This window comes from Thalassophryne amazonica, chromosome 2 (genome assembly GCF_902500255.1).
Source record: "Thalassophryne amazonica chromosome 2, fThaAma1.1, whole genome shotgun sequence".
Lineage (NCBI taxonomy): Eukaryota > Metazoa > Chordata > Actinopteri > Batrachoidiformes > Batrachoididae > Thalassophryne > Thalassophryne amazonica.
The window spans coordinates 86,580,798-86,608,222 of NC_047104.1; the positions used below are offsets into that span (position 1 = coordinate 86,580,798).

General features: G+C 40.3%; 1 protein-coding gene across 1 annotated transcript; it reads left to right on the forward strand.

Moving 5' to 3' along the window:
- The first annotated feature begins 1,736 nt into the window (after nt 1-1,736).
- Nucleotides 1,737-24,724, forward strand: prrg4 (proline rich Gla (G-carboxyglutamic acid) 4 (transmembrane)). The gene is made up of 6 exons (XM_034188759.1): nt 1,737-2,183; nt 2,280-2,443; nt 2,531-2,558; nt 15,521-15,662; nt 20,893-21,087; nt 22,528-24,724. The coding sequence occupies exons 1-6, from the start codon at nt 2,081-2,083 to the stop codon at nt 22,553-22,555; spliced, it is 660 nt and encodes a 219-aa protein (XP_034044650.1). The 5' UTR covers nt 1,737-2,080; the 3' UTR covers nt 22,556-24,724.
- Nucleotides 24,725-27,425: the final 2,701 nt, after the last annotated feature.

Sequence of the window (27,425 nt, forward strand, 5' to 3'; positions counted from 1 at the left end):
ACTAGTCTCAATTAGAATGACTAAAAGAAAAACAGAACTAAACCAAAAAGAAAAAAACAGAACTGACTTTGCTAAAAATACATAAAAGTGTTTTACTCCTGGTGAGTTAATTCCCTAAAAAAAAAAAAAAAATTACATTTAACAGGTGATTTAAAATTATCAAGAGTGGTCAGAGTCTTTATCCTGCTTGGAAGGCTATTAAATGCTGTAATGGAGGTGTATACAAAGGAAGAGTTGCCGAATGCCTTGATGTGAGGAATCTGGAGGGAAGATGCACATGATGGAGTATTGATGGAATGTAAAATTTGAACCAAGATTTGAAAAATAACTGAGGGCCATACCATGAAGAATTTTAAAAACAAGGTTCAGCCTGAGCTGGGCAACGCGCCTGTGGACTGGCAACATTTTGACCTGATTGAACTCAGCAGCACCAACATGCATTGTGGTCCATGCATCCAAAAGAAAACAAACTATTTTGTTCTGGGAAACCTGTAATCGTCTTTGCATCTTTTAGTTCGCCCAGAATACCATCAAGTACACGCATAGTCATAGTGACTCTGAATAATTACCGAGACCATAGTCTTTTAGTTTCTTGGCTAATGTGCTTATCCTGCAAATAATCATGCTCACAACAAACATACAATAATAATAATAAAATAAATTAAATACATAATTAAAAGCTCTGTTGGTGGCAATTTGCTTGGCCCATCAGGAAAAATAAATATGTTTTTGAAAAAACAATTCTGTAAGTATATGGGATCAAAATCAAGAATGGTTTGTGTCAACATCATTACTAAAGTACAGCAGTGTAGTCCTGCCAGATTAGTTTAAAAATAATTCTTTTAAACTGATCTGGCAGGACATCCACATTCAAGCAAACTCAAAGATGGCTTCAGGATATCAAGAGGCCTTTGTGACACCACAAGGCTGGTTTAATCTTATCACAAAGGTAACAGGAAATGCTAGTGTCAAAGTAAAAAAAAAAAAAAAAATCACTCAGGATTCATCTGTCACTTTTAGACAGTCTTACAAAAGATTTATTGATTGATTAATAAGCATGCATAAAATAATACAGAAATGTATTAACTAAACATAAATGCATAAAACACAGGGTAACACAAAAAGCAATGTAAGTCCCTTCGGCTGCTCCCTTGTTTTGCACTCGGGGTCGCCACAGCAAATCCAAGGTAAATCTGCATGTTGACTTGGCACAGGTTTTACGCCGGATGCCCTTCCTGACGCAACTCCACCTTACATGGAGAAATGTGGTAGGGGTGGGATTTGAACCCGGAACCATCTGCACTGAAACCAAGTGCATTAACCACTTGGCCACCACCCCCACACAGGCAACAATAATAATAATAATAATAATAATAATAATAATAGGTTTGTTTCAATTATGGCCCAACAAATACCTTTAATTTTGTAATATCTACACAGGTGTTCACATTATAAACTTCCTCATCTGTTTGAGCGGAAGTCAATAATATAATTTTGCATTTTTTTTATTCTACATATGAACTGTAAGGAAAACGAATTAAATTAAATATATACAGATAGAAAGTTGAATATGTGAGTAGTAAGTTGCTGGGTGTAGTGGTGTGTATGTGTGACTCACAATCAGGTGGAGAACAAAAATGCAGGGAGGTTTTATTTCCTCTTGAGCGGACGGGCTTTAAAGAAAATAACTTTCATTTTTGTGGTTTGACACGCGTCTGTCTGTGGCAGATCGCGGGACATCCAGGTAGGAGGTGATCGATTAGTCAGGTCTGCGCAGGTGGTTTCGGTCTGAACTAGTAAACAGAAGAGTTTCGTTCGGTTTCTGACCGCTGTGGGGCGTTTTTGTTTCCACAGGTTGTAAATCCTACAAACAATGATCCGTGTCGAACTTTTACCGACGTAATTAGAGATCAGACAGCTGTTTGTGACTGTTGGTTTCCTGATTCCAGAGTCGAGCTGTGGACGCGCTGCTCGTGAACTCGGGCCGTGTTTAACACCACATTTACACACGAGATGATCGGATAACAACTTTTTGTTTACTGTTGGCTGTGTTTGTCGCTTCCGGCGCACAGGTGAACGGATGATCATGTTGTTTCATGTGTTCATTCTGTTTCACCTGCTGCCCTTTGGACACGGAGCGTGCATGACCCCACGCAAAGAACACGGAGCTCACGATCAGAGAGGTGAGAATTAACCTTTGACCGCGGCCAGGCCAAACTGCTGTGATCTTGAAGACGTGTGTCGGGTTTGGTTTTTAAGTGTGTGTGTGTGTGTGTCAGTGTTCTTGGGTGACGGAGATGCAAACTCGTACCTGGGGCGCCACCTGCTGTTCAACCGGTTTGATTTCGAGATGTTCGTTCCCGGAGATCTGGAGAGAGAGTGTTACGAAGAAGTCTGCAACTACGAAGAAGCACGAGAGGTCTTCGAAAACACGCAGGCGACGGTAATAAGTGGGCGGTACCCACTGACGTCACTCTGAGTACGAGCAGCATCTGGTTTTGTATATTTATATGTTTTTTTACTTCTGCAGGATGACTTTTGGAAGAAATACACTGAAGGTAAGAAGACTCACGTTTCAAAGTATTTTGGCATGTGGAGAAAATGTTACATTTTTAAAAATCAAGTTCATCATTCCGGGCAGCACGGTGGCTTAGTGGTTAGCACTGTTGCCTCACAGCGAGAAGGTTGTGGGTTCAATTCCCGTGGCCTTTCTGTGTGGAGTTTGCATGTTCTCCCCGTGTTTGCGTCAGTTTCCTCCGGGTGCTCCGGTTTCCTCCCACATCCAAAGACATGCGGGTTGAATTGGAGTCTTTAACAGTCCCGGCGCCAGAAAAAAAATATTAAGGGGGTGATGAGTTTATCACAGGGGGCGGGGTCGCTCCCCCCCCCCCCCCCAAAAAAAAGTGCGCACCAGAGGAGACGTGCCTCTGAGCGTGCATAATGAATTGGGTGCGCTCCTGGAAAGCTTGTGTATTTAGGCTACACCGTTGTAAGAGACTGACTGAGTAAGAGTAAAGAGTGATGACAGTATTTTTTAATTATTATTTGAACGTATAGACCCTCGGTCAAGTGACCGGTGTTCTGTCGAGATGAGGTGCGCCAACTTTCGACACTCTGGGCTGTGACGTACCTTCGTGTTGTCCAATAGGAACGACGCGTCGGGCCAAAACACGGAAGACTCGTGGCAGAAACCACTGATCTGTACAAAATGGATTGGACCAATCCGATTGGTGCAGAAACCAATGATCTGCACAAAACATTAACGTGTGACAGGACTGCTCATTTAGAGAGCAGTTTTCTGAAGAAAAATCATTGGAAATGTTTTTTTGTTGTTGTTTGTTACCTCAAAATTTCTGATTACTGTTAAAAAAAAGTACACTTGTAATTAAAATAGCTAAATAAATCAATACATGGTTCTTTAGAAACATTTCATCTGTAAATTAAAACCACCTGTTATTTCAGATTAGATCATTTCTTGTTTAACATAAGGAACCTCAGACATTTATTTTTAGACAAATAAAATAACATGGAAACTTGTATATTTTTTAAGTCTGGTAGATTATTTATATCTTATTTCAACCAGAAAAACAAACACTAAATAAATACAAATGTTTATTATAAATGCAAAAGGAAATAATTTAACAATGACTGCAGTGTGATTGTAAAGTAGGATTTCTGTGACATAAACCTCATGATGAATTTTTTTATAGTCATTTAAACTTGTAATTTCATCAAAATATTGTCGCGTCTAGCTGGACGTGACGAAATGAAGGACGAGATAGACGCGAACAACCGTCTCTTTATGGAAACTTAATGGTTACTGTCGGCCGCAACCACGCCAATACAGGTGTCTCTGCACGAGCGGCTACTACACAGCTCAACACTCACGGAGGCAAAATCTGCACGTACACACCAACACATTATAGCCCGCCCCTCCCCATCTCGTCCAATCACATACCTGTCTTTTACCCCACACACAACAATGCATTTACAGTCAGTAACCCAGAACATCTCATAACATTTTCAGCCTGAACATATTTGCAGGGTCGCTACAATATGTAATTGCCTTTAATGTTGTTATCAGGACAGAGTCATTTCTAAAATATGAATTTGAGCACAATAAGTGGAGAGCTTCTACCTGTGCAAATGTCTTTTGACTTTGATTCGTGGACATTTTTAATGATCCGTTCATTTATTGTTAAAATATAAAATGAAACAGCTTTTTAAAAATAATAAAATAGTTGCTGTTTAAAGAGCCTTTTATTTAGAAGCAGGTGATGTTCTGCTGGATTCTCGGGACCAGATGAAGGTCTCTTCTGCAGGTTTGAACTCTGGTGATGTTGTTGAAAAGCAGAGATGTTTTCTTTCGACTGGACTTCGTGCTGTTCAGCTCATCAATGGAAGTTTGGTTGTCTGCACAGCAAATGTTCCTGATTGGGACAAATAAAAATATTTCTTTAAATATAAAGAAACACTAAACAGTTTATACATAAAAAAGGGGGGGGGAAACGGCAAAAACGATGGAAAAAACGCCCGAAAAAATAAGTTATTTAAAGTTGAGCTTTTGTGGTGTCTGAAAAAAGCTGTAGCTTTATTTGGTAAAAATAAAAAGACTGAACCATTTACAAATTAAAGTGTTCACTCATATCAACTGTGCTAAAAGGCTACACTAACGTTAGCCGATCATTAAACCTTCACAGTTCAGTAAACGTCACGTTTTATTTTTACATTATTCTCACCTCAGTAAAGTTGCAGAACTAAACTCTGTTGGGCAAACTGGGACTTCGCATATATCCAAAAAGTGGAAGATTTCGGACTGAGTGGGTCTGCTCCATCACCCCGGCGGCCTGGATCGCTCTGCACAGTGATGATGCCTGAAGGCCGGCTTCTCCGTGCGGGTCGGCCCGCTGTCGCGGTTCGATCGATATCCCACCAAGTCGTCAGTCCTCCCTCTGTCAGCGTCACTCTGAAAAGTAGCTGAAAAAAGCTTCTCCCAGCAGGGTGATGGGAGAATCGTTCTACTGCTGTTTTTTAAAGGTTTTTTTGTGGTTCAGGCGACCGAAGTTCAAGACGGCGATCGCTGAACTTTTTTCAGATTGTGGAAACAGCCAGAGTGTGACGTAGCAATCTCTGCCCCCTTGCCGCTTCCGAAGCGACGTGTCTGATGTCACGACGCGTTGGAAACGCACCGCCCTCTGCCGCACTAATGAGCGCAACCCTCAACCTATCAAATCCCTTGAACACAGACACACGCCATATCCGTTTGTTTTAAAATTAATTACTTTAGTTCTTAATTTGACTTTTTTGTTAAATACATGATATTATTGAATAACTAATATTTTGCTATATTTTCCAGTATTTCTTTTTCTTTTTTATTTTTTTGATATCTCTAACATCCGAGGGGGCGAGGTTGATGACGTGAGGGGGTGTCGCCCCAAAACGCCCCCTCACGGCGCCGGCTATGGTCTTTAAATTGTCCGTGTTTGTTTGTCTGTTTGTAGCCCTGTGACAGACTGGCGTCCTGTCCTGGGTGTACCCCGCCTCGCGCTCTATGACTGCTGGGATAGGCTCCAGCCCCCCGCAACCCTTAATTGGACTAAGTGGTAGACAATGAATGAATGAAGTTCATCATTCCTAAAGCGTGGGCCGTGACAGGTCATTAAAAATAAATAAATACAAACATCTTTGAATTTAAGTTTTGGAATAAAAATTAAAATTGCAAAAATTAAAATTGATGATTATTACCTCTGCCACAGAGATGATGATAATAACAATTACTTTATTCCAGACTCAAGAGTACATGGACACATGATATGTTCATAGGTACATATCTGGGCAGTTACAAAAATTATACAGAGAAGTTCGTTTGTAACATCTGTAACCAGTGGGTTCTGATTCTGGACTTGTTTGATTTCACATATGATGAGATTCACAGACTTATCTAAATGCTGCTTGAGCCAATACCAAATTCCTGATCACAGCCTGACAACACTGTATGTCAAAGGCCGTGCAGAGTGTACAAGGAATTGTAACAGAAATGGTTGTTGCAAAAGAGCTTATAGAGACCTTCAAATGGTGTTTAAACATTTGTTCTATGTCAAATATGAGGAAAGTTATGAGCGTTTGAAGGTGGGAATATCTTGGTAATTTGTGTCTGCGTGTTTTAAGGGACAAACACCAGAAAGCCGTGACCAGTCTCTCATTGTTTACATTTCAAAATGATGGTACTCTGTCAAACCTAATTATCTTATTTAAATGTGTGATTTGCAGAGATCTGTCGTATAAACACTGTTTTCTGACAGTAGTTTCCAAGGTAAAAAAAAAGTCAGTTTCGCCATGTCTGCCATCTTGCTGACTCGACCTTGGTTTTGCAGATCATAAAAATATGCATGCGAAGGCTTTGATCACCACCAAACTTTACAGAAAGGTACAGTTGTGCTCAAAAGTTTACATACCCTGGCAGATTATTATTATTATTATTTTTTTGGCCATTTTTCACAGAATATGAACAATAACACAAAAACTTTTTTTACTCATGGTTAGTGTTTGGGTGAAGCCATTTATTGGCAAACAACAGTGTTTACTCTTTTCAAATCATAATGACAACAGAAACTACCCAAATGAACCCGATCCAAAGTTTACATACCCCTGTTCTTAATACTGTGTATTGGCCCCTTTAACATCACTGACAGCTTGGAGTCGTTTTTGGACGAGGCTCTCTGATGGTAAAGTTGCCACTGAATGTGTTTCAGACTTTATTTACATTAATTACAAAGAAGTACAAACAATATCAAAAACTGAGTAAGTGTGCAAGAAGGAGAAGAGTGAGGAAAGCCACCAAGACACCCAGACAACCCAGAAGAAGTTATAGGCTTACGTGGCTGTGATTGGAGAAATTGTGCACAGTGCAAGCTTTGCATTTTGTATCACCAGTTATCCATCTTCATGATGAAGTGGTACAGAGGAGGATTTTCTTAAAAAGAAGACCTGAAAGTTTAGCTACAAATTGCCAGAAGGTACATCTGAGATGCAAGCCTGGATTTGATCTGTTTTGTTGAAAGAAATTCCTTCTCTGCTCTACTCCACTATGAAGCTAAGAGTAGTGATGCATTACTGAGGTATTACCTAGATCAGAGGTCTCAAACCGGTTCCAGAAAGAGCCAAGAGGGTGCAGCTTTTCTGTGCAACCACTCACTCCACCAGGTGATTTCACTGATTAACTAATTCCACCCACTCAAAGTGATGTTAATCATTGAAATCACCTGGTGGAGTGGGTGGTTGCACAGAAAAGCTGCACCCTCTTGGCCCTTTCTGGAACCGGTTTGAGACCTCTGACCTAGATTTACAGAATTTGATAGTATCTCTCTAGGCATGCTGACGAAACTCATAATGTCAACAAAAAGCACAACCTGTTTATTTGATCCTATACCAACAAAACTGTTTAAGGGCCTGTAGCCACTCTTGGGCCGACTGTGCTGGAAATTATGAATCTTTCTTTAACTTCTGGATTTGTGCCTAAATGTTTCAAATCTTTGGCCCTAGTGTATTGAAAAACTATCGGCCGATATCAAATCTGTCATTTTCCTCTAAAATTCTGGAAAAAGTGGTGTCACGGCAGCTCGTAGACTATCTTACTGAGAATAATCTCTTTGAGCCACTGCAGACTGCTTTTAGAAAATATCATTCCACAGAGACGGCTCTCACTAAAGTGGTGAATAATGATCTGCTTACAATGGATTTGGACACCACTACGGTTCTGTTGCTGTTAGAGCTCAGTGCTGCATTTGATACAGTGGATCATCATATTGTACTTGATAGGCTGGAAAATCATTTTGTGATTACTGGGAGTGCCCTTGCATGGCTGACATCATACTTGACCAGTCGTTCTTACTGTGTTTTCTACAGTGACACTAACTCTAACCTTAGTGACGTGAAATTTGGGGTTTCACAGGGGTCCGTCTTAGGCCCCCTGCTTTTCTCCCTTTATATAGCACCCCTTGGGCACATATTGCGGCGTTTTGGGATTACATTTCACTGCTGTGCTGATGATACTCAGTTATACATACAAACAACTGCTAGTAATCTCGTTCCCATAAAATCCTTAGAAGATTGCCTTGCATCAATGAGAACTTGTATGTCTAGAAACCTCCTACTTTTAAACTTTTATAAGACTGAAATGATGGTTTTTGGTCCAGTGAGACATCGGCATCAATTTGACCAGCTAACGTTTAACTTAGGCTCGTGTGTCATACATCACACTGACAAAGTGAGGAACCTTGGGGTAATTTTTGATCCTTCCTTGTCCTTTGACCTCCACATTAGAAATATTACGAAGACTGCTTTCTTCCACCTGAGAAATATAGCGAAGATTCGTCCCATCCTGTCTATGGCTGATGCTGAGACCCTGTTCCATGCATTTATCTCTTCTAGATCGGACTACTGCAATGTTCTTTTTTCTGGTTTACCGCAGTCTAGCATTAGGGCTCTCCAATTGGTTCAAAATGCTGCAGCCAAACTTTTGACACGAAGCAGAAAATTCGACCACATTACACCCATTTTGGCATCCCTTCACTGGCTTCCTGTCCCAGTGAGATCAGATTTTAAGGTTCTGCAACTAGTCTATAAAATTGTTCATGGACTGGCACCTCCCTACCTGGCTGACCTAATTAAACCTTACGTACCAGCCCGGGGTTTGCGTTCTCAGGATGCAGGACTACTTTGTGTCCGTAGGGTGAATAAGAAGTCTGCGGGTCACAGAGCTTTCTCTTGAGTACGGCGTCAGTCACAGTCAGTCAGAGCTGCGTGTCGTCAGAGCGAGCTGCAAAAAGTTTGTACCCGAGTTTTCAGAGGTGGTGTTTGTAGTTGCCATCTGCCACGCCGGTGTTTGCCAACCCGGACAGTGGGAATACCACCTCAACCGGCAACTTAGCCCCGCGACTGGACAGCAACAACGTCCGAGGCTCAACGTGGTGAATTCACTGAGGCCGCGCGCTGCGTCATTAGAGCCGCGCGTCACGAGTGCCGCTTCCCCGAGGCCTCGTGCAGCCACCGCGGATCCATCAGCACGGAAACACCGAGGCCGCGCGGCACCAGCGCAGTGCAGATCCATCCCGGTGACAAACAACGCAGGCTGTTAACATCGGCGATCGACAAGCTGCTCATAAGCCAACCATGGGGCCTAAGAAGGTTCTGACAGCGGAGGAAGGTGACGATATTAAAAAATCTCTGGACTTTCTATCAGAGGAGATTTCTGTTGTGAAGCAGCAACAGAAATCAATCATGGATCTGGTGGAGGAGGTGAAGGCATTACGGCTCCAGAATGCCGAGAAAGACCGGCATCTGGTGCAGCTGGAAAATAGAGTGGCTGAATTGGAGCAATACACCAGAATTAACGACGTCATCATCACAGGTCTTCATATCAAACCACGGTCCTACGCACGGGCGGTAACAGATGAGAGCGGAGGGGAGCCCAGTGAACAGGAGGTCAGCTCTGTGGAAAAACAGGTTGCTGATTTCCTCCTATCTAAAGGTATAGAAATGGATTTAAATAACATTGAAGCGTGCCACCCTCTGCCCCGGAGAAATGACGGTGATAAACGAACCGTCATCATGAGATTCATCAACAGAAAACACAAAACAGCACTGTTAAAACAAGGAAGAAAACTGAAAGGGACAAACGTATTCATCAATGAACATCTCACCAAACGGAATACCGACATCGCCAGGAAAGCACGCTTCTTGAAGAAACAGGGAAAAATCCAGCACACATGGACTTCAAACTGTAAAATATTCATCAAACTGAACGGATCACCAGAACAAGCAAAAGTCATGGCAATAAGGAACATCGAGGAGCTGGACAAATATGAACAATAGTGTTTCTTAAAGCGAGGATCTGGACAAATATGACCAATAAGGTATGAGGACACAAACACATCACAACACCATGACACAGACCAGAGGAACCTATTCATCTACTACCTATTCATCTACATCTGGAGACAAGAAGGATATAACTCAAAGGATTGCTGATCATGGAAAAGTAGAACTGAGAACATTTAAATACACAGACCACAATGTACTGGACTTGGAGCACGATATAGACCCGGACAATAATTTCTTCTCAAATATCAATGACAGTTGTTGCTATTATACAGATGAACAGTTTAATCGGATCATTAGAACGGATAACAAATTATCAATAATCCATTTCAACAGCAGAAGTCTATATGCAAACTTTAACAACATTAAAGAATATTTAAGTCAGTTTAAAAAAATATTTAACATAATTGCTATATCAGAAACATGGATCAATGAAGATAAAGGAATGGATTTTGAACTGGATGGATATGAATTTAATTGTGTAAACAGAAAAAATAAGAGTGGAGGAGGAGTGGCTGTGTATGTGGATAAGAACATGGATTATAAAATAGTAGACAATATGACAACTGTGATTGATAACTTATTAGAATGTATAACTATTGAAATATGTGAAGAAAAAAGCAAAAATGTATTAGTCAGCTGTATATATAGAGCACCAGGATCTAGTATTGAAACATTCACTGACTGTATGGGAAAAATGTTCTCAAAAACTAATAAAAAACTGTGTTCATTTGTGGTGACTTAAATATTGATCTGCTCAATCCAAATAAGCATAAAATAACAGATGAATTTATCAGTATAATGTACAGTATGAGTTTATATCCAAAAATCACCAGGCCAAGCAGAATTACATCCCATAGTGCTACCTTAATTGATAATATATTCAGCAATGATATTGAGAATAACACTGTGAGTGGATTATTAATCAGTGACATTAGTGATCATCTACCAGTTTTCATCGTTTATAATAGAAATCATCGGCGGAATCAGCCAGAGGAGAAAATAAAATACAGGCGAGTGCGGACAGAGGAAAACATGAACACACTAAAGAAGGATTTACAGGAGCAAAACTGGGAAAGGGTATACAGTGAAAGTGATGTTGATAGTGCATATGAAACTTTTTACAAATATTTACATCATTATATGATAAAAATTGTCCAATTAAACAAGACTACAGAAAACAAAAAATCCAAGCTCGACCATGGATGACGAAAGGGTTACGAAATGCATGTAATAAGAAAAATACACTGTATAAAACTAAAGACTAAAGAGGCAGAAAATAGATATAAGAAATACAAAAATAGATTAACTAATATTATACGGGTATGTAGGAAGGAATATTATAGTAACATATTATATAATAACAAAAACAATATTAAAAGAATATGGGATATATTAAATAGCATTATCAAAAATGGTAATAAAAAACAGAGTTACCCTCAGTATTTCATTGATAATAATGTCAAGAAGGAAAATAAGGATGAGGTAGTCAACGGTTTTAATAATTTTTTTGTAAATATTGGACCAAGCTTGGCAGAAAAAATTCCCGATTCCCAATCTGAGGATTGGGATAATAATCTTATAGAAAGAAATCCCTGTTCAATGTTCCTCACAGCAGTGGATGGAAATGAAATTATAGACATTGTGAATAATTGTAAATATAAAACATCTACCGATTTAAATGAAATTGATATGGTGGTGGTAAAACAGGTCATTGAATGGATTGTAGAACCATTAACATACATCTGTAACTTATCATTTCAAACCGGTAAATTTCCCAATCAAATGAAAATAGCTAAGGTTGTGCCGCTGTATAAGACTGGGGATAGACACCACTTCACAAATTATAGACTTGTTTCTTTGCTTCCACAATTTTCCAAATTATTAGAAAAGTTATTCAATAATAGATTAGACAAATTCATAAATAAACATAAATTACTTACTGATAGTCAATATGGATTCAGAGCACATAGTTCAACATCACTTGCATTAATAGAATCAGTTGAGGAGATTACAAACGCCATAGACCACAAATTACATTCAGTTGGAATATTTATAGACCTTAAAAAGGCTTTTGATACAATTAATCATGACATATTAATCAATAAACTTGAACAGTATGGGATTAGGGGGTTGGTGTTGCACTGGGTGAGAAGCTACTTAAGTAACAGAAAACAGTTTGTGAAGTTGGGGGAATATACATCATCATGCTTGGACAATGCTTGTGGCGTCCCACAGGGGTCAGTATTGGGTCCAAAACTGTTTCTAATTTATATAAATGATATTGTCAATGTTTCCAAAATATTAAAATTAGTATTATTTGCAGATGACACAAGCATTTTTTGTTCAGGGGGGGATTTGCAGGAGTTACTGAGGAGGATCAGTATAGAAATGGGAAAATTGAAAATATGGTTTGACAGAAACAAATTATCATTAAACTTAAGTAAAACAAAATACATGTTATTTGGCTATTGTAATACAGACATACAGGTTCAGTTACAAGTCGAGGGGGTAGATATTGAAAGGGTACATGAAAATAAGTTTCTGGGGGTGATAATAGATGATAAGATAAACTGGAAGACTCATATAAACATATACAAAGTAAACTGTCAAGAAGCATTTCAGTTCTAAACAAAGCGAAACATATTCTGGACCACAACTCACTCCGCATTCTTTACTGCTCACTGGTTTTACCATATTTACAGTACTGTGCAGAGGTATGGGGTAATACTTATAAAGGTACAACACAATCACTATCAGTAATGCAGAAAAGAGCTATAAGAATTATTCATAATACTGGCTATAGAGATCATACAAATCCACTATTTTTACAATCCAAATTCTTAAAATTCACAGACTTGGTTCATTTTCAAACAGTACAAATTGTGTATAAAGCAATAACAATTTACTTCCAGCAAATATTAAAAATATGTTTTTTAACAGATCAGGGGATTACAGTCTGAGGGGGAAATTTAATTTAAAGCATCAGTGGGCACGAACAACATTAAAAGGTTTCTGTATTTCTGTCTGTGGGGTGAGGATGTGGAACAGATTGGGAGTGGGGCTCAAGCAATGTCCAAGCATGAACCAGTTCAAACAGCGGTACAAAAATATGGTTTTTTCTAGGTATAGGGAGGAGGAAGGGTAATGAGGGTTAGGGTGTTTTTGTTTTTGCTTCGGCTTGTAAATATATAGTATTTTGTATGTAAGTAGGTATGTGTAGGTGTATATTTATGTTGTGTATATATATGTGTATATATGTATATGTGTATATATGTGTATGTATATGTGTATGTATGTTGATGTGTGTATGTATATATATATGTGTATGTGTATGTATATGTATATATATTGATATCGGTTTAGGTGTGTAGGAATCTATGTGTATATGTGGCAAAGGGTATTACTGGTTGTGGGGAAGAAGGGGTAGGGATAAATAAGCTGATGCTTCACCCTACCCCTTTTCGGACATGTTGGGTACACAGTAGGAACTTTTTTGTTGTTGTCTTTACTGATCGATCTTGTAATTGTTGTTGTATCAAATGTTCGAAATAAACAGTTTTCATTCATTCATTCATTCATCGTGCCCCTGTTCTGTGGAATGATCTCCCTGCATCAATAAAACAGTCAGATTCTGTGGAGACTTTCAAGTCCAGACTTAAGACACACTTATTTTCCCTTTCATATGGCTAGAATACTGGTATAGTTTTGTTTTACGCTTTTTACTCTTTTAATTCATTTTATTAGGAATCTGAGCGGGCCGCAGCCTCAACTTTACCTAACTACTGCGTCTTTTAGTGAAGTTTAGGGCTAGTGGCCGGCGATCACCTTAGTATTTCTTGTTTTTTCTTGTTGTTTAATGCTGACAAATTATACAGTATTTCTTGTCTTTCAGATGCCTGGTTCTGTTTTTTCTCTCTGTTTAAATCAAATCAAATCAATTTTATTTATATAGCGTCAAATCACAACAAACAGTTGCCCCAAGGCGCTTTATATTGTAAGGCAAAGCCATGCAATAATTACAGAAAAACCCCAATGGTCAAAACGACCCCCTGTGAGCAAGCACTTGGCGACAGTGGGAAGGAAAAACTCCCTTTTAACAGGAAGTAACCTCCAGCAGAACCAGGCTCAGGGAGGGGCAGTTTTCTGCTTCCAGTTCGTTTTAGAATTGATTTTAAAATTTTAATGTTTGTTTTTAAAGCTATTTATGGCCTTGCACCTCCCTACTTGTCTGAAATTTTAACTTTGAGCACCTACAGTAGGACATTAAGGGCGTCTGGCCAGCTTTACTTAGATGTTCCAAGGTCAAGATATAAACGCTGGGGTGATCATGCTTTCGCGGTAGCTGGCCCCAGACTGTGGAATGAGCTACCTCTTGAGTTACGTACTATTCCTGACCTAGCACTTTTTAAATCTAAGTTAAAGACTTATTTATTTAAACTGGCTTTTAACACTTAGTGGGGAAGTGACATGTTCTGTTATTTTTATGTTCTTTTTATGTGTTGTTTTAAAATTTTATTTTATATGTGTTTTATTTTTGTAAATTTGTGTTTTTAATGTTAAGCACTTTGGACACCAGTCGGTGCTGTAAAGCGCTTTATAAATAAATGTTGATTGATTGATTGATTCTGCTGGGACTGGTTGGGGCTGAGGGGAGAGAATCAGGAAAAAGACATGCTGTGGAAGAGAGCAGAGATCAATCACTAATGATTAAATGCAGAGTGGTGCATACAGAGCAAAAAGAGAAAGAAACACTCAGTGCATCATGGGAACCCCCCAGCAGTTTAAGGTGCAGCTCCATCCAGAGATGGGAATTGTATTTGTGCAGGAAACCCTCCTGTCCTGTGCACCAACAGCATTTCCTGTATATTCATTTTGTGAATTGTTTCTGTGAATTGTTCTGTAATTTGTGTCTGTATCATGGCTCAAGCAGAGGGTCACCCCTTTGAGTCTGGTCTGCTTGAGGTTTCTTCCTCAGAGGAAGTTTTTCCTTACCACTGTTGCTCTGGGAGTTAGTAAGGTTAGACCACATTTGTGTGAAGCAACTCTGTTGTGATTTGGCACTATATAAATGAAAATAAAAAAAATTGTATTTTCAGAGGCTATAAGTAATTGGACAAAGAAAATGAGTTACAAAAAAAATCCAAATCATCACTTTTACAGCCAGTTTTCTTTCAACAAGTCATCGGATAGAATACATGAATACATCTTGAACTTCCATTTGTATCACTCACAAGAAATGCAAACAGTAGTGTACTGTCTGCCAAATCTGTTTGGAGCATGGTACGAGGTCTCTTTAGAGGATCTCTTTGGAAGACTCTAGTGAGGAGTATCACTTGCAGTATGAGGGAACATCAGCTGTGACATTTTGGTCATGTGGCAGATTTCTCTGGGCATGATCCAGCATGCAGGGGCCTCAGTGATGAGGACCCCAGTAACTGGAGAAGGCCAAGAGGACGCCGACTCTTCTCCTAGTGCTGACTAACTTGCAATGAAAACAGCCCTGTACTCCAGCTTTGCCCTGAGGTTGGAGAATTATCCTGAACCAACACCATTCTGTAGTAATCACATGACTGTTAGTACTCTGTAGTGTAAACATTGAGGCTCTGTTCATTGTTTTGTGGTGTGCTGCGATCCTCAGATAATGTTAAAGGTCCCTCACGACTAGATGTGACGTCTCTTTTGGTGGGCTTGATTGCTGCAGGAGTGGCGGTTGTTATTGTCGGACTTCTGCTCTGGTATTTCTGTCAAGGCAAATTCAAGGATGGCTTCAGTCGTGCCAGGTGAGTGTGAAGGCCAACTCTGGCTACATTACACAACTTTGAACAACTTCTAACTTCAAGTTGTTTTTATAACTTGCTTAAAATGTTGTGTATTTCAGAGCTCTTCGTGTGCACCACAGATTTTCAGTGTCATTTGTAATTACTGTTCTTGTCTGTCTAATGTTACTGCACACGGCCTGTGTAAAAATATTTTACTGTTTGTAGGGCAGATATGTGTAAAATAATCACTACGACTGTGTGTTTATGGTAAAAGGACCAAATTTTGCACAGACGTGGTTTGATATACAGTAGTGTTCAGAATAATAGTAGTGCTATGTGACTAAAAAGATTAATCCAGGTTTTGAGTATATTTCTTATTGTTACATGGGAAACAAGGTACCAGTAGATTCAGTAGATTCTCACAAATCCAACAAGACCAAGCATTCATGATATGCACACTCTTAAGGCTGTGAAATTGGGCTATTCGTAAAAAAAAGTAGAAAAGGGGGTGTTCACAATAATAGTAGTGTGGCATTCAATCAGTGAGTTCGTCAGTTTTGTGGAACAAACAGGTGTGAATCAGGTGTCCCCTATTAAGGATGAAGCCAGCACCTGTTGAACATGCTTTTCTCTTTGAAAGCCTGAGGAAAATGGGACGTTCAAGACATTGTTCAGAAGAACAGCGTAGTTTGATTAAAAAGTTGATTGGAGAGGGGAAAACTTATACGCAGGTGCAAAGAATTATAGGCTGTTCATCTACAATGATCTCCAATGCTTTAAAATGGACAAAAAAAAAACAGAGACGCATGGAAGAAAACAGAAAACAACCATCAAAATGGATAGAAGAATAACCAGAATGTCAAAGGCTTCCTCATTGATCAGCTCCAGGATGATCAAAGACAGTCTGGAGTTACCTGTAAGTGCTGTAACAGTTAGAAGACGCCTGTGTGAAGCTAATTTATTTGCAAGAATCCCCCGCAAAGTCCCTCTGTTAAATAAAAGACGTGCAGAAGAGGTTACAATTTGCCAAAGAACACATCAACTGGCCTAAAGAGAAATGGAGGAATATTTTGTGGACTGATGAGAGTAAAATTGTTCTTTTTGGGTCCAAGGGCCACAAACAGTTTGTGAGACGACCCCCAAACTCTGAATTCAAGCCACAGTTCACAGTGAAGACAGTGAAGCATGGTGGTGCAAGTATCATGATATGGGCATGTTTCTCCTACTATGGTGTTGGGCCTATATATCGCATACCAGGTATCATGGATCAGTTTGGATATGTCAAAATACTTGAAGAGGTCATGTTGCCTTATGCTGAAGAGGACATGCCCTTGAAATGGGTGTTTCAACAAGACAATGACCCCAAGCACACTAGTAAACAAGCAAAATCTTGGTTCCAAACCAACAAAATTAATGCCTCGCAGATGTGAAGAAATCATGAAAAACTGTGGTTATACAACTAAATACTAGTTTAGTGATTCACAGGATTGCTAAAAAAGCAGTTTGAACATAATAGTTTTGAGTTCGGTCACTCGGGAGGAGATCGGAGTCGAGCCGCTGCTCCTTCACGTCGAAAGGAGTCAGTTGAGGTGGCTCGGGCATCTTTTCCGGATGCCCCCTGGACGCCTCGCTGGAGAGGTGTTCCGGGCGCATCCCATTGGGAGGAGGTTCCGGGGAAGACCCAGGACACGCTGGAGGGACTACATCTCTCGGCTGGCTTGGGAACGCCTTGGGGTTCCCCCGGAGGAGCTGGGGGAGGTGTGTGTGGATCGGGAGGTCTGGGCGGCTTTGCTTGAGCTGCTGCCCCCGTGACCCGACTCCGGATAAAGCAGAAGAAAATGGATGGATGGATGGATGGACACTTTTGAGTTTGTAGCATCAACAGCAGATGCTACTATTATTGTGAACACCCCCTTTTCTACTTTTTTTTTTTACTAATAACCCAATTTCATAGCCTTAAGAGTGTGCATATCATGAATGCTTGGTCTTGTTGGATTTGTGAGACTCTACTGAATCTACTGGTACCTTGTTTCCCATGTAACAATAAGAAATATACTCAAAACCTGAATTAATCTTTTTAGTCACATAGCACTACTATTATTCTGAACACTACTGTGTTTAGGCCCTGACCCCCCCCCTTCTGAGACAATTGCATAGTTAAACAAGATAATTGCATAGACAAGACAAGAGTCTTCCATGGCCTAATATGTATCTCTGGTGAAAATTTGATGAGAATCCGTGAAGTAGTTTTGACGTAATCCTTCAAAGCCTATATAAAGACAAACATCCAGAATCTGGATCTGGATCCAGAACAACTCCAAAAATTTAATGGAGTCTTCCATGGCCTTATATGTATCTGTGTGGAAAATTTCATCAAAATCCGTGATGCAGTTTTGACGTAATCCTGCTAACAGACAGACAGACAGACAAATGAACACAGATGATTTTATTACATCCTTGGCAGATGTAACAATCAAAAATCAAATCAGTTCAAAAACCTTTGCCAGGGCGCTAAATGTAGCCTGTTCAGCAAAATTCATGATGGCATAATATCAAAATGTTTTATTTTTATTACTACATGTCATACAAATGCATAGTGTTGTTTTCTGTTGTCTTTTTTTTTTTTTACATCCACCAAGATGTAATCAAATCATCTGCATTTATTTTATTTGTCTGTCTGTTAGGCAGGATTACGTTAAAACTACTGCACAGACTTTTGACAAAATTTTCACCACAGATGGATATTAGGCCATGGAAGAACCCATTAAATTTTGGAGGTGATCTGGGTCGGGATTCTGGATAAAGATATCACTATATAATCTACTTCACAGATTCTCACCGTATTTTCGCCACAGGTAGATATTAGGGCATGGAACACTCCATTAAATTTTAGAGGTGATTGGGTTCAAGATCCCCATTCTGGATCATTTCTTACATTTTCACCATTTGAGGATCATCTCAAATCTACTTGATGGACCTTGACAAAATTTAAATCATATGTGGATATTGTACAAAGGAAGATCCTGTGTTGGATGTTGGGAGTGAGCCAGATCAATATGTAGGTTCTGCACCAGAAACATACAATATCACGATGTAAAATCAAGATCAGGAAGACACTATTTTGTTTCAGCTTGTGAATTAAATATCAGATTGCAACATTTAGATCAGTCAGGGGCATTCTGGATCAGCATGCAATTATTGCATTGTGTTGTGGAATCTGGATCCAGATAAAATCCGGGACATGATGTAAATCACATATCTTTTATTTTGAGTCCTCATCAACCCTTGGCAGGTGTCAGAAATCTCTGATTGCTGTTGTTTGTTTGGGTTTTTTTTTTTTTTTTTTTTTTTGCATGCTGAATCCATTCAAACCACAGCTACATTGATAAAATGTGCAACAAATGATGTAATGGTCTTTTAAAGGTTTTAAAAAATCTTTTATTCCAAATGCTATCACCATTCTTAACCAAACAGTGACAACATACATACTTGACCGAGCTGCTGTTTTATGTATTTTATGGTAAATGGACTGCATTTATATAGCGCTTTTCCATCTGCATCAGACGCTCAAAGTGCTTTACAATTATGCCTCACATTCACATAAACACACTCGCACACCGATGTCAGGGTGCTGCCATGCAAGGTGCTCACTACACACCGGGACCATCTAGGGGATTAAGGACCTTGCCCAAGGGTCCTTAGCGATTTTCCAGTCAAGTTGGGGTTTGACCTGAGGATCCTCTGGTCTCAAGCCCAACGTTTAACCACTAGACCATCACTTTACTGTTTATTAATTGTCCTTTTTTAATCTCTTATTCTGCATGTTTTCAGAGATTTCATGAATGTATCTGTATGTCCAACTGTGTTACATGTCTCATGAGCCTAAGAAAAATTTCCACCATGGTGGACATTAAAGATCTATTCCATTTGAATACAGGATGGCTGGAAAGCAGCTATCACGTGGTACTATAAACAAAATATCAGATCAAAGAAACATTTATGTTAGAATCAAATATTTCAACGGGCTGTGGCAATGGTGTAGATGATTTCAGGCTTTTACTTTGGATAAAGTTGGAGGTTTTCTTTGACGGGATTAGGCACTCTTACTCATCTCATCATCAGTCACCTGGAAAAATAAAGCTTGTACACAAATCTGCTTCACAAAAATGAAGCAGATTGTATTTTTTGGAGTTAACCATTAAAAGGACCACTACACCATTTGTTGTACATTTTATCAATGTAATTGTGTTTAGAATGGCTTCAGTGTGCAAGAAAAGATAGAAAATGACACTTGTAATAAAGACAGAGGTTTTTGAAGATACCCGTGTCTGCTGGTAAAAGAATAGTTACCAAGGTTTTCAGTGTGGTGGTTATTAGGCTGTAAACAAACTTTTTTTTTTTTTTTTTTTTGATGGCTTAAAACAACCATGTGCTTGAATTTTTGTTTTTTGTTTTCTATGCCCGTAGTTCCCAACTTCTAAACGGTAACCAACCAGCAAACACTTGTCTTTTATATAGAGTTATTTGTTTACCTTCACCAGAAGTTGTTCTCTACATGTCAGGTGTAGAAGTAGTGGAGTTGTTTGATTCTGTCATTTATCTTTTGAAAAAAGAAACTCAGAAGCCAAGTCACTGCATAGCTTCAGGGTTGAGTTATTAGTCAAAGTGCTGTATGATTGTGTTATAACTGTCAAACCTGTGCTGTTTCCTAATAGTGTTAAGATACTGTACAGTTTGGATTCTTCATTTTATTGTTTCACGTTCTTTATTGTATTGAAATAGAACAATTAATGCAATGATTCCACACACTAAGATAAAGATGATTTGCAGTTCATACAATACACAAGAAGAAGTAGTAATTTTATTTATTTTAAAAGTTTTAAGTGTATTTTCAGACTGGCTGATGACCTGACCACAGTGAGCCCCTTAAAGCAGTAATTCACGGTGGATTTAATCCTTCACGTGTCTCGAAAATGTCATGTTTTAGAAGTTGCTAACATCACATGAGAGGCCATGCTAACAATTAACATTCACATGACTTTTTATGATGTATCTGTGTAAAATTGAGTGTTTTATGATAAAATGTCATTTTATATAGCTGCCCTACTGTGTATATTACTGTGTCTTCTCCTGTCTGTTGCACATTGCTCCATATAGGATTAAGTGTTTTCTTCTTCTTCTACATCTGGACATTTAGCAACGTGGTGAAACTGACCGTATCTCCTGTTTACATAATGTGTGCTTCATGTAGTTCCGTTCGGGTGCGACCAAGGAGGAGTAACGCCTCCTTGATTATGCAAAGGCTGGAGGAGGTCTCCCTGCAGCCTGTGCGTCCGCCAGCATCTCAACCCCCTGTGGATAACTTAGATTCCCCGGGACTGCCCTCCTATGAGCAGGCCATTGCAGTTAGTGGCCATCATGATGCGCCACCGCCTCCCTATCCTGGGTACTTTACTCACTTGCATGCACACTCGCACTGTCCATGATGCTGATATACGAGGTCTATTAGAAAAGTATCCGACCTTATTATTTTTTTCAAAAACCATATGGATTTGAATCACGTGTGATTACATCAGACATGCTTGAACCCTCGTGGGCATGCGAGAGTTTTTTCACGCCTGTCGGTTACGTCATTCGCCTGTGGGCAGTCTTTGAGTGAGGAGTCGTCCACCCGCTCGTCGATTTTTTTTCATTGTTTAGGAATGGCTCAGAGACTGTTGCTTTGTTTGATAAAAAAATTTTCAAAACTGTAAGGCACAACTGAGTGGACACCATTCAATAAATTCAGCTGGTTTTCGGTAAAAATTTTAACGGCTGATGAGAGATTTTGGTCTGGTAGTGTCCCTTTAAGGACGGTCCACGGCGCCTGACGGCGATCTGCGCTTCGAGGCGGCAGCGTCTCGCCGTTTCAAGTTGAAAACTTCCACATTTCAGGCTCTGTTGACGCAGTAAGTCGTCAGAGAACAGAGAACTTTCAGAAGAAGTCGGCATGAGGAGTTTATTCGGACATTCCATTGTTAACGGTCATTTTGTAATGAAAGAACGTGCGGGCAGAGTCGCATGTCGGGCTGGACCCGACCGCGGGGGGTTGCGGCAGGAAAAACACCTCCGTTGGAAATCTTAACGGGCAAGTTGGAACATGCCCAAGCTGTTAAACAATTTCTCAGTTACTCACTTGTTGAAAGCCATTAAAGCCGCCTGAATTCTACAAATGGTTTTCAACACGGAGGTGTTTTTCCTGTCGCGGCGCACACAGATTTGCCGAGTCGTCACGGAAACGACTCGGCGAATTTGCGCGTACGTCTTTCATTAAAAAAATGTCCTTAAACAGTGGAATGTCCGCATAAATTCCTCATGCCAGCCTTTTCTGAATCTTCTCTGTTCTCTCACGATGTCCTGGGTGAATTAAGCCTTAAATTAGGATGTTTTCAGCTCGAAACAGGCCGACGACAGCGCCTGGAAGCGCTGCAGGACGTCCCGCTCCGTGGGAAGTCCTTACACCGACAGAAACACCCCATAATCTCTCATCAGCCGTTAAACTTTTCACAGAAAACCAGCTTAATTTCTCGAATAGTGTCCACTCGGATATTCCTCACAGGTCCAGAAAAAATTTTGATAAAGCAACGCGCGCCGTCTCGAGCAACGTGTGAAACAAAGGAATTCAGCCGAGAGGGCGGGACCACATCTCACTCAAGGCCTGCCCACCGGGAAATGACGTCACCGACACGCGTGAAAAAACTCACGCATGCGCACGAGGGTTCAAGCATGATTGGTGTAATCGCATGTCATTCAAATCCATATAGTTAAAAAAAATAATAAAAGGGTCGGTTTATTATCTAAGAGACCTCGTACTGAAAGTAATGTCTTGTTTTTGCTTTCTCACTAGCTCACCTACTGGAAGTACTCGGCGTTAGTACCCCGGGGATTAAAATAGCTGCACAACGTCAAGCTGGCAGTATACAAGTTGCGTTTGAGCTGTGTTGTATTTTACATTCTGTGCAGTTTTTTTTTTTTTTTCATCCGTCGGAGCTCTCATATTTGCATGTCCCGTTTTTGTATGTTTTCTGATTCTTATCTTGCATCTTTTTAAAAATACTGTATCTGATTATGATTTGTGCTTACTTGTGCTGATGGCACAAGGTATGTTCACATTTGTGTCTTTTGTGTGCCCCCCCCCCTTCTCAGACATGACCATGCTTTACCTTTATGAAAACTCTCCTGGATAAAAAAAAAAAAAAACTTTCATATACTTTGTCCAATTTGCTTCTCTTTATTTGAGTGAATGAAGAAGATTCCGTAATGTTGGACAGGAGAAGCTGTATTTGCTTCATTCAAATTATCAGCTGCAGTGACCTGAATATAACTGTTTTGACATTAGACATTTGACAGATCTTTTTTTTTAAGAAATGTTGAGCTGATTTCACGTTAGATTTAGGTCACTTGTGTGTGGTTGTACAGCTGATTTGCATCTGATCTCTGCTAGTGTGCCCGCTGTGAGATCGTTCACGTCAGCCACAACATGCCCTATCAGTGTGCTTTTCACAGGTTTCAATATTAGACATCAAGTCAAGTCTGGAGAATATGCTGGTGCTGTGACAACACATCATGGAACTGCTCTGGGTCCTGAATGGCAACCAACCATCTGACACAGCCAGGTGAAACTTGGGCATCCTCTTGGCCTTCTCCAGCCACCTCAACACTGACTCACCTGTGTGCTGGATCATCCTCTGAGAAACGTGCCACATGGCCAAAATGTCATAGCTGACATTCCTTCACCATGGAAGTGATACTCCTCACCTTACTTTTCCTAAGTAGCCACTCATTTGACACCATGTCACTCCAGCAGTACCCAATGATCCTCCAGACAGACCGAGTAGTAAAGGTGTTTCGTCATCACCTTAGGTCACTGGTTAGCATCCAGGTCTTACAACCATATAGTAAGACAGGTAGCGCAAGGACCCAAAAGACCTGTACCTTTGTTCCCCTGCAAAGATATCTGTATCACCAAAAACAGCTCTGTTCAGCGACCTCATGACTCTATAAGCTCTTCCCAAGCATCTGAGGATCTCAAGGCTGAAGACCCAGAGACATGAAGGTCTGTACAAGTTCAACACTTTTGACACATACAGATGTACCTCTGATGGTTGAGTCCAGGAAGTCATTGAAAGCCTGGATCTTAGCCTTGACAATCCCAAACCAAGACACTGATTCCTCACCGAGCTTCTCAAGTGTATCAGAGTGTCCAAAGATCATAGAATTGTATGCGACATCAATGTCAATAATCCTTTCCTCGTGAGCAAAGGCACCTAAGCCGCTGGTTTCCACAACACTACCCAACACCCAGTCCATATAAGCACTGGACAGTGTACGAGCCATAACACATTATTAGAGATGATTCACTTGAATGTGTGGTCCTAGATTGGTGTGGAATCGTCACATCAGGTCCAGGTGCCTTCCAAGTTTGAATGTGTGTCCAGACAAAAATATATTTGATGGTGGGACTCCAGTTGAGGTCACTGTAGCTGGTAATGGTCACACATTGCAAATTACAGCGATTAAAAATGTCATTGAGGTGTGACTGCTCACATCATGTAGATAAGTGCTCACAGCAAGATTGGTATTTGTTTCATTACAGGATAAGTATTACACTTGAAGCAATACAGATGTGTGTAGTCACACATCCCATTATCTCCTTCTGAAGGAAAACTAACAGCAAAACTTTTTTTTTTTTTTTTTTTTTAAGGATAAATGTTTTGGATGCACTGGTGTAATTGCTTTAAAGCTTTTTTTTTTTTTTTTTTTGTCTGTGTGTCTGTTTCCTGCAGCTTTGTGGAGCTGTACTTGTCACTTTAACAGTAGATTACCTGCAGTCCATTGGGGTGCTGATGTGTAATTGTCATTCAGTGATTCACTAAGAGAGCTCACATTTTACAAGTCATTAAGCTTTTATAACTCATGGAGTTTCTCTGAATTTTTTTGAGGGCTGGGTTTGTTGAAGGTTGATCCAGAGCACATCCTGGTCCATATTTACTTGAAATTTTCAAGATTGTTTATATTTAAATTAATAAAAATTACATTTTAATGATTTTTGTCTCAGCTCTTTTTGTTTGGGGGGGGGGGGTGCTAAAAATGACAGACTGCTGAGAAGAACATTGACATTGTAGTCACTATGAAACTAATTGTGAACATTAGGGGTATCGAGGGGTAATTTTCAAACTGCATTTGGAAAAGTTGTGCTTTGGTAAAAATGTGCAGTACTTTTTACAGTCAAATACATAAATATTTGGACATTAACATCCATATATTATAATAGTGTTATAATAGCCAAGTGGCCTCTGTGTGTGTGTGGGGGGGGCTTCAATCACTGAGAAACTGTGGAGAGCTTATATTTTCCGCTTAGTATTCTTATGTATTTTGGGTCAAGTATGAATGCCGCCAAAAAAGGAACGTTGATAGAAACTCCGGATATTGGCTAAGAACACTGAACAATGGACGCTGATAATAACATTCTGGACTCACACACCAATCCAGCAGGGGGTGGTAAATCATCTATATATTAAAAGCGTGCATGCATACGTGCATGGTTTTATTTAGTAAGTTCAATGTAAGTACATAATATAATTGTAAATACATTAAAAATACATGGCTGCACAAGAAATTGAAAACACCTATTTCCATTGTGGTCCATTTAAAAATCAAATGAAAAAATAGAAGTAACCTCATCCTCCAGCATCTGGTCTCCCCACGAGCCTACGCCAGGATTCTGTTTGTGGACTTCAGCTCTGCTTTCAATACGATCATCCCGGCCCTGCTGCAGGATAAGCTCTCTCAGCTTGGCATGTCAGACTCCACCTGCAGGTGGACTGATGACTTCTTGTCCAACAGGAGGCAGCATGTGAAGCTGGGAGGGCATGTCTCCAACATGTGATTTTGCTGAGTAAAATTTACTCTGCTGGGATAGCATTTTATCCCAGTCTGAACAGAGTGAATTATACTCTATCACAGAGCTAAATCAACTCAACACAGTGTCAAATCAATTCTTGTAAGTAAGTCCCTTCGGCTGCTCCCTTGTTTGCACTCGGGGTCGCCACAGCAAATCCAAGGCGGATCTGCATGTTGAATTGGCACAAGTTTTACGCCGGATGCCCTTTCTGGCGCAACTCCACATTACATGGAGAAATGTGGCAGGGGTGGGATTTGAACCAGGTCGCGCTACTGTGCATGCGCACATCGCTCTACCCCAGATTTGAAGACGTCACCCGTCAAGATGAGGTGCGTCGCGCAATTACACATGTGGAGATGATGCACCTCGCTCGATGTGCAACTGCGCATGCGCATTTTGTTTTTTGTTTTTTCCTCTACCCACCACAGAGAAGTGCGCTTCATCTGCGGAGGTGAGCAGCCAGTGGAGAAAACAACGTTTTTAAAAAATATATATAGAAACACACTGCTTCACTTTAAATGCACAAGTCCGCTTCAGACGATCAGCACAGACCCTTTCTCTTAAAAGGCTTTATTTTACTCAGCATGTGGCTTTATAAACTTGTAGCATCGCCTGCTACATTGATTAGCGCTTACATTAGTTATGGGCATGCTCTACGGTCTTCTGGGATTTTTCTACATTTACTTGCCCATCAAAATAAGCGAACTTCATCAAGTAATTTTTTCAGTGCATGCATGTGCAGTTACGTGAGGCACCTCATCTTGACGGCGCACCTCCGCTCGACAGACTTATCTGTCGAGATGAACACCGGAACCTTCTGAACTGAAACCAAGCACATTGGCAACTTGGCCACCACCCCTGCTATGTGTCAAATCAACTCTTACTGGAGTAAAACCACTTGCATTAAACAGATGGTGTCGCAGACCGAACGGTCCTCCGTCAGCCCTGCCTTCACTGCGCTTACGTCATCAGCTACAGTTCACTGATAATCACCTTGTTGAGGACCCTGATCCGGAGGTGATGGCCAAGGTCAAGGTGCTATTTGTGAGGAACTTGGCAAGCACTGTTACAGAAGAGATACTTGAAAAGACCTTCAGTCAGTTTGGCAAGTTGGAATGAGTGAAGAAATTACTATGCTTTTATCAACTTTGAGGAAAGAGAAAGTGCTGTGAAGGCTTTGACTGATCTAAATGGAGAAGACTTTGAAGGAGAGCAAATTGAAATAGTCTTTTCTGAACCCCTGACCAGAAGCGCAAAGCCCTAAGACAAGCAGCTAAAGCACACATTTGATGAATACCACTACTATGGGCCTCCTCATGTGGCTCCACCTGTGAGAGGTTGAGGACGAGGAGGACGGGGTGGTTATTCCTATGTTCCTGATTACTATGGATATGAAGACTATTACGATGACTATGGATATGAGTATCATAACTACTGGGGAGGTCATGAGGCTCCATACTACGGCTATGATGACTTCCAGGGGTCTGGAAGGGAATGAGGAGCGAGGGGAGAAGTCCGCAACAGCGCTAATCAGACCAGAGGTCGTAGTACCATCACACCAAGAGGTCGAGTCGGGTATTCCCAACGAGCAGGCCCTGTGGTGAGCAGAGCAGGGAAACAAGGCTGAGGGCAGTCCTCACCTGCCAGAGTGGGTACTGACTTCATGTGTGGGGTTACACCATAAGCTGCAATGGATGTTGACAGAGTGTGACAAAAAGGTCTAATGATATTCAAGCCTTACAGAAGAAGTATCTCCCCTTCCATGTGCTTGGTTATTTTTTTTAAACCCCTCAACTGCCACCTTTATAAAGAAGACTAGAAGATTCTTAATACCTGGCTCC

Excerpts from the sequence above, each read along its gene's own strand:
- prrg4 (XM_034188759.1), top strand. The coding sequence starts at position 2,081 with ATGATCATGTTGTTTCATGTGTTCATTCTGTTTCACCTGCTGCCCTTT. Across the intron at positions 2,559-15,520 it reads TTGGAAGAAATACACTGAAG|ATAATGTTAAAGGTCCCTCA; the intron begins GTAAGAAGACTC and ends TGCGATCCTCAG. Across the intron at positions 21,088-22,527 it reads CCACCGCCTCCCTATCCTGG|CTCACCTACTGGAAGTACTC; the intron begins GTACTTTACTCA and ends CTTTCTCACTAG.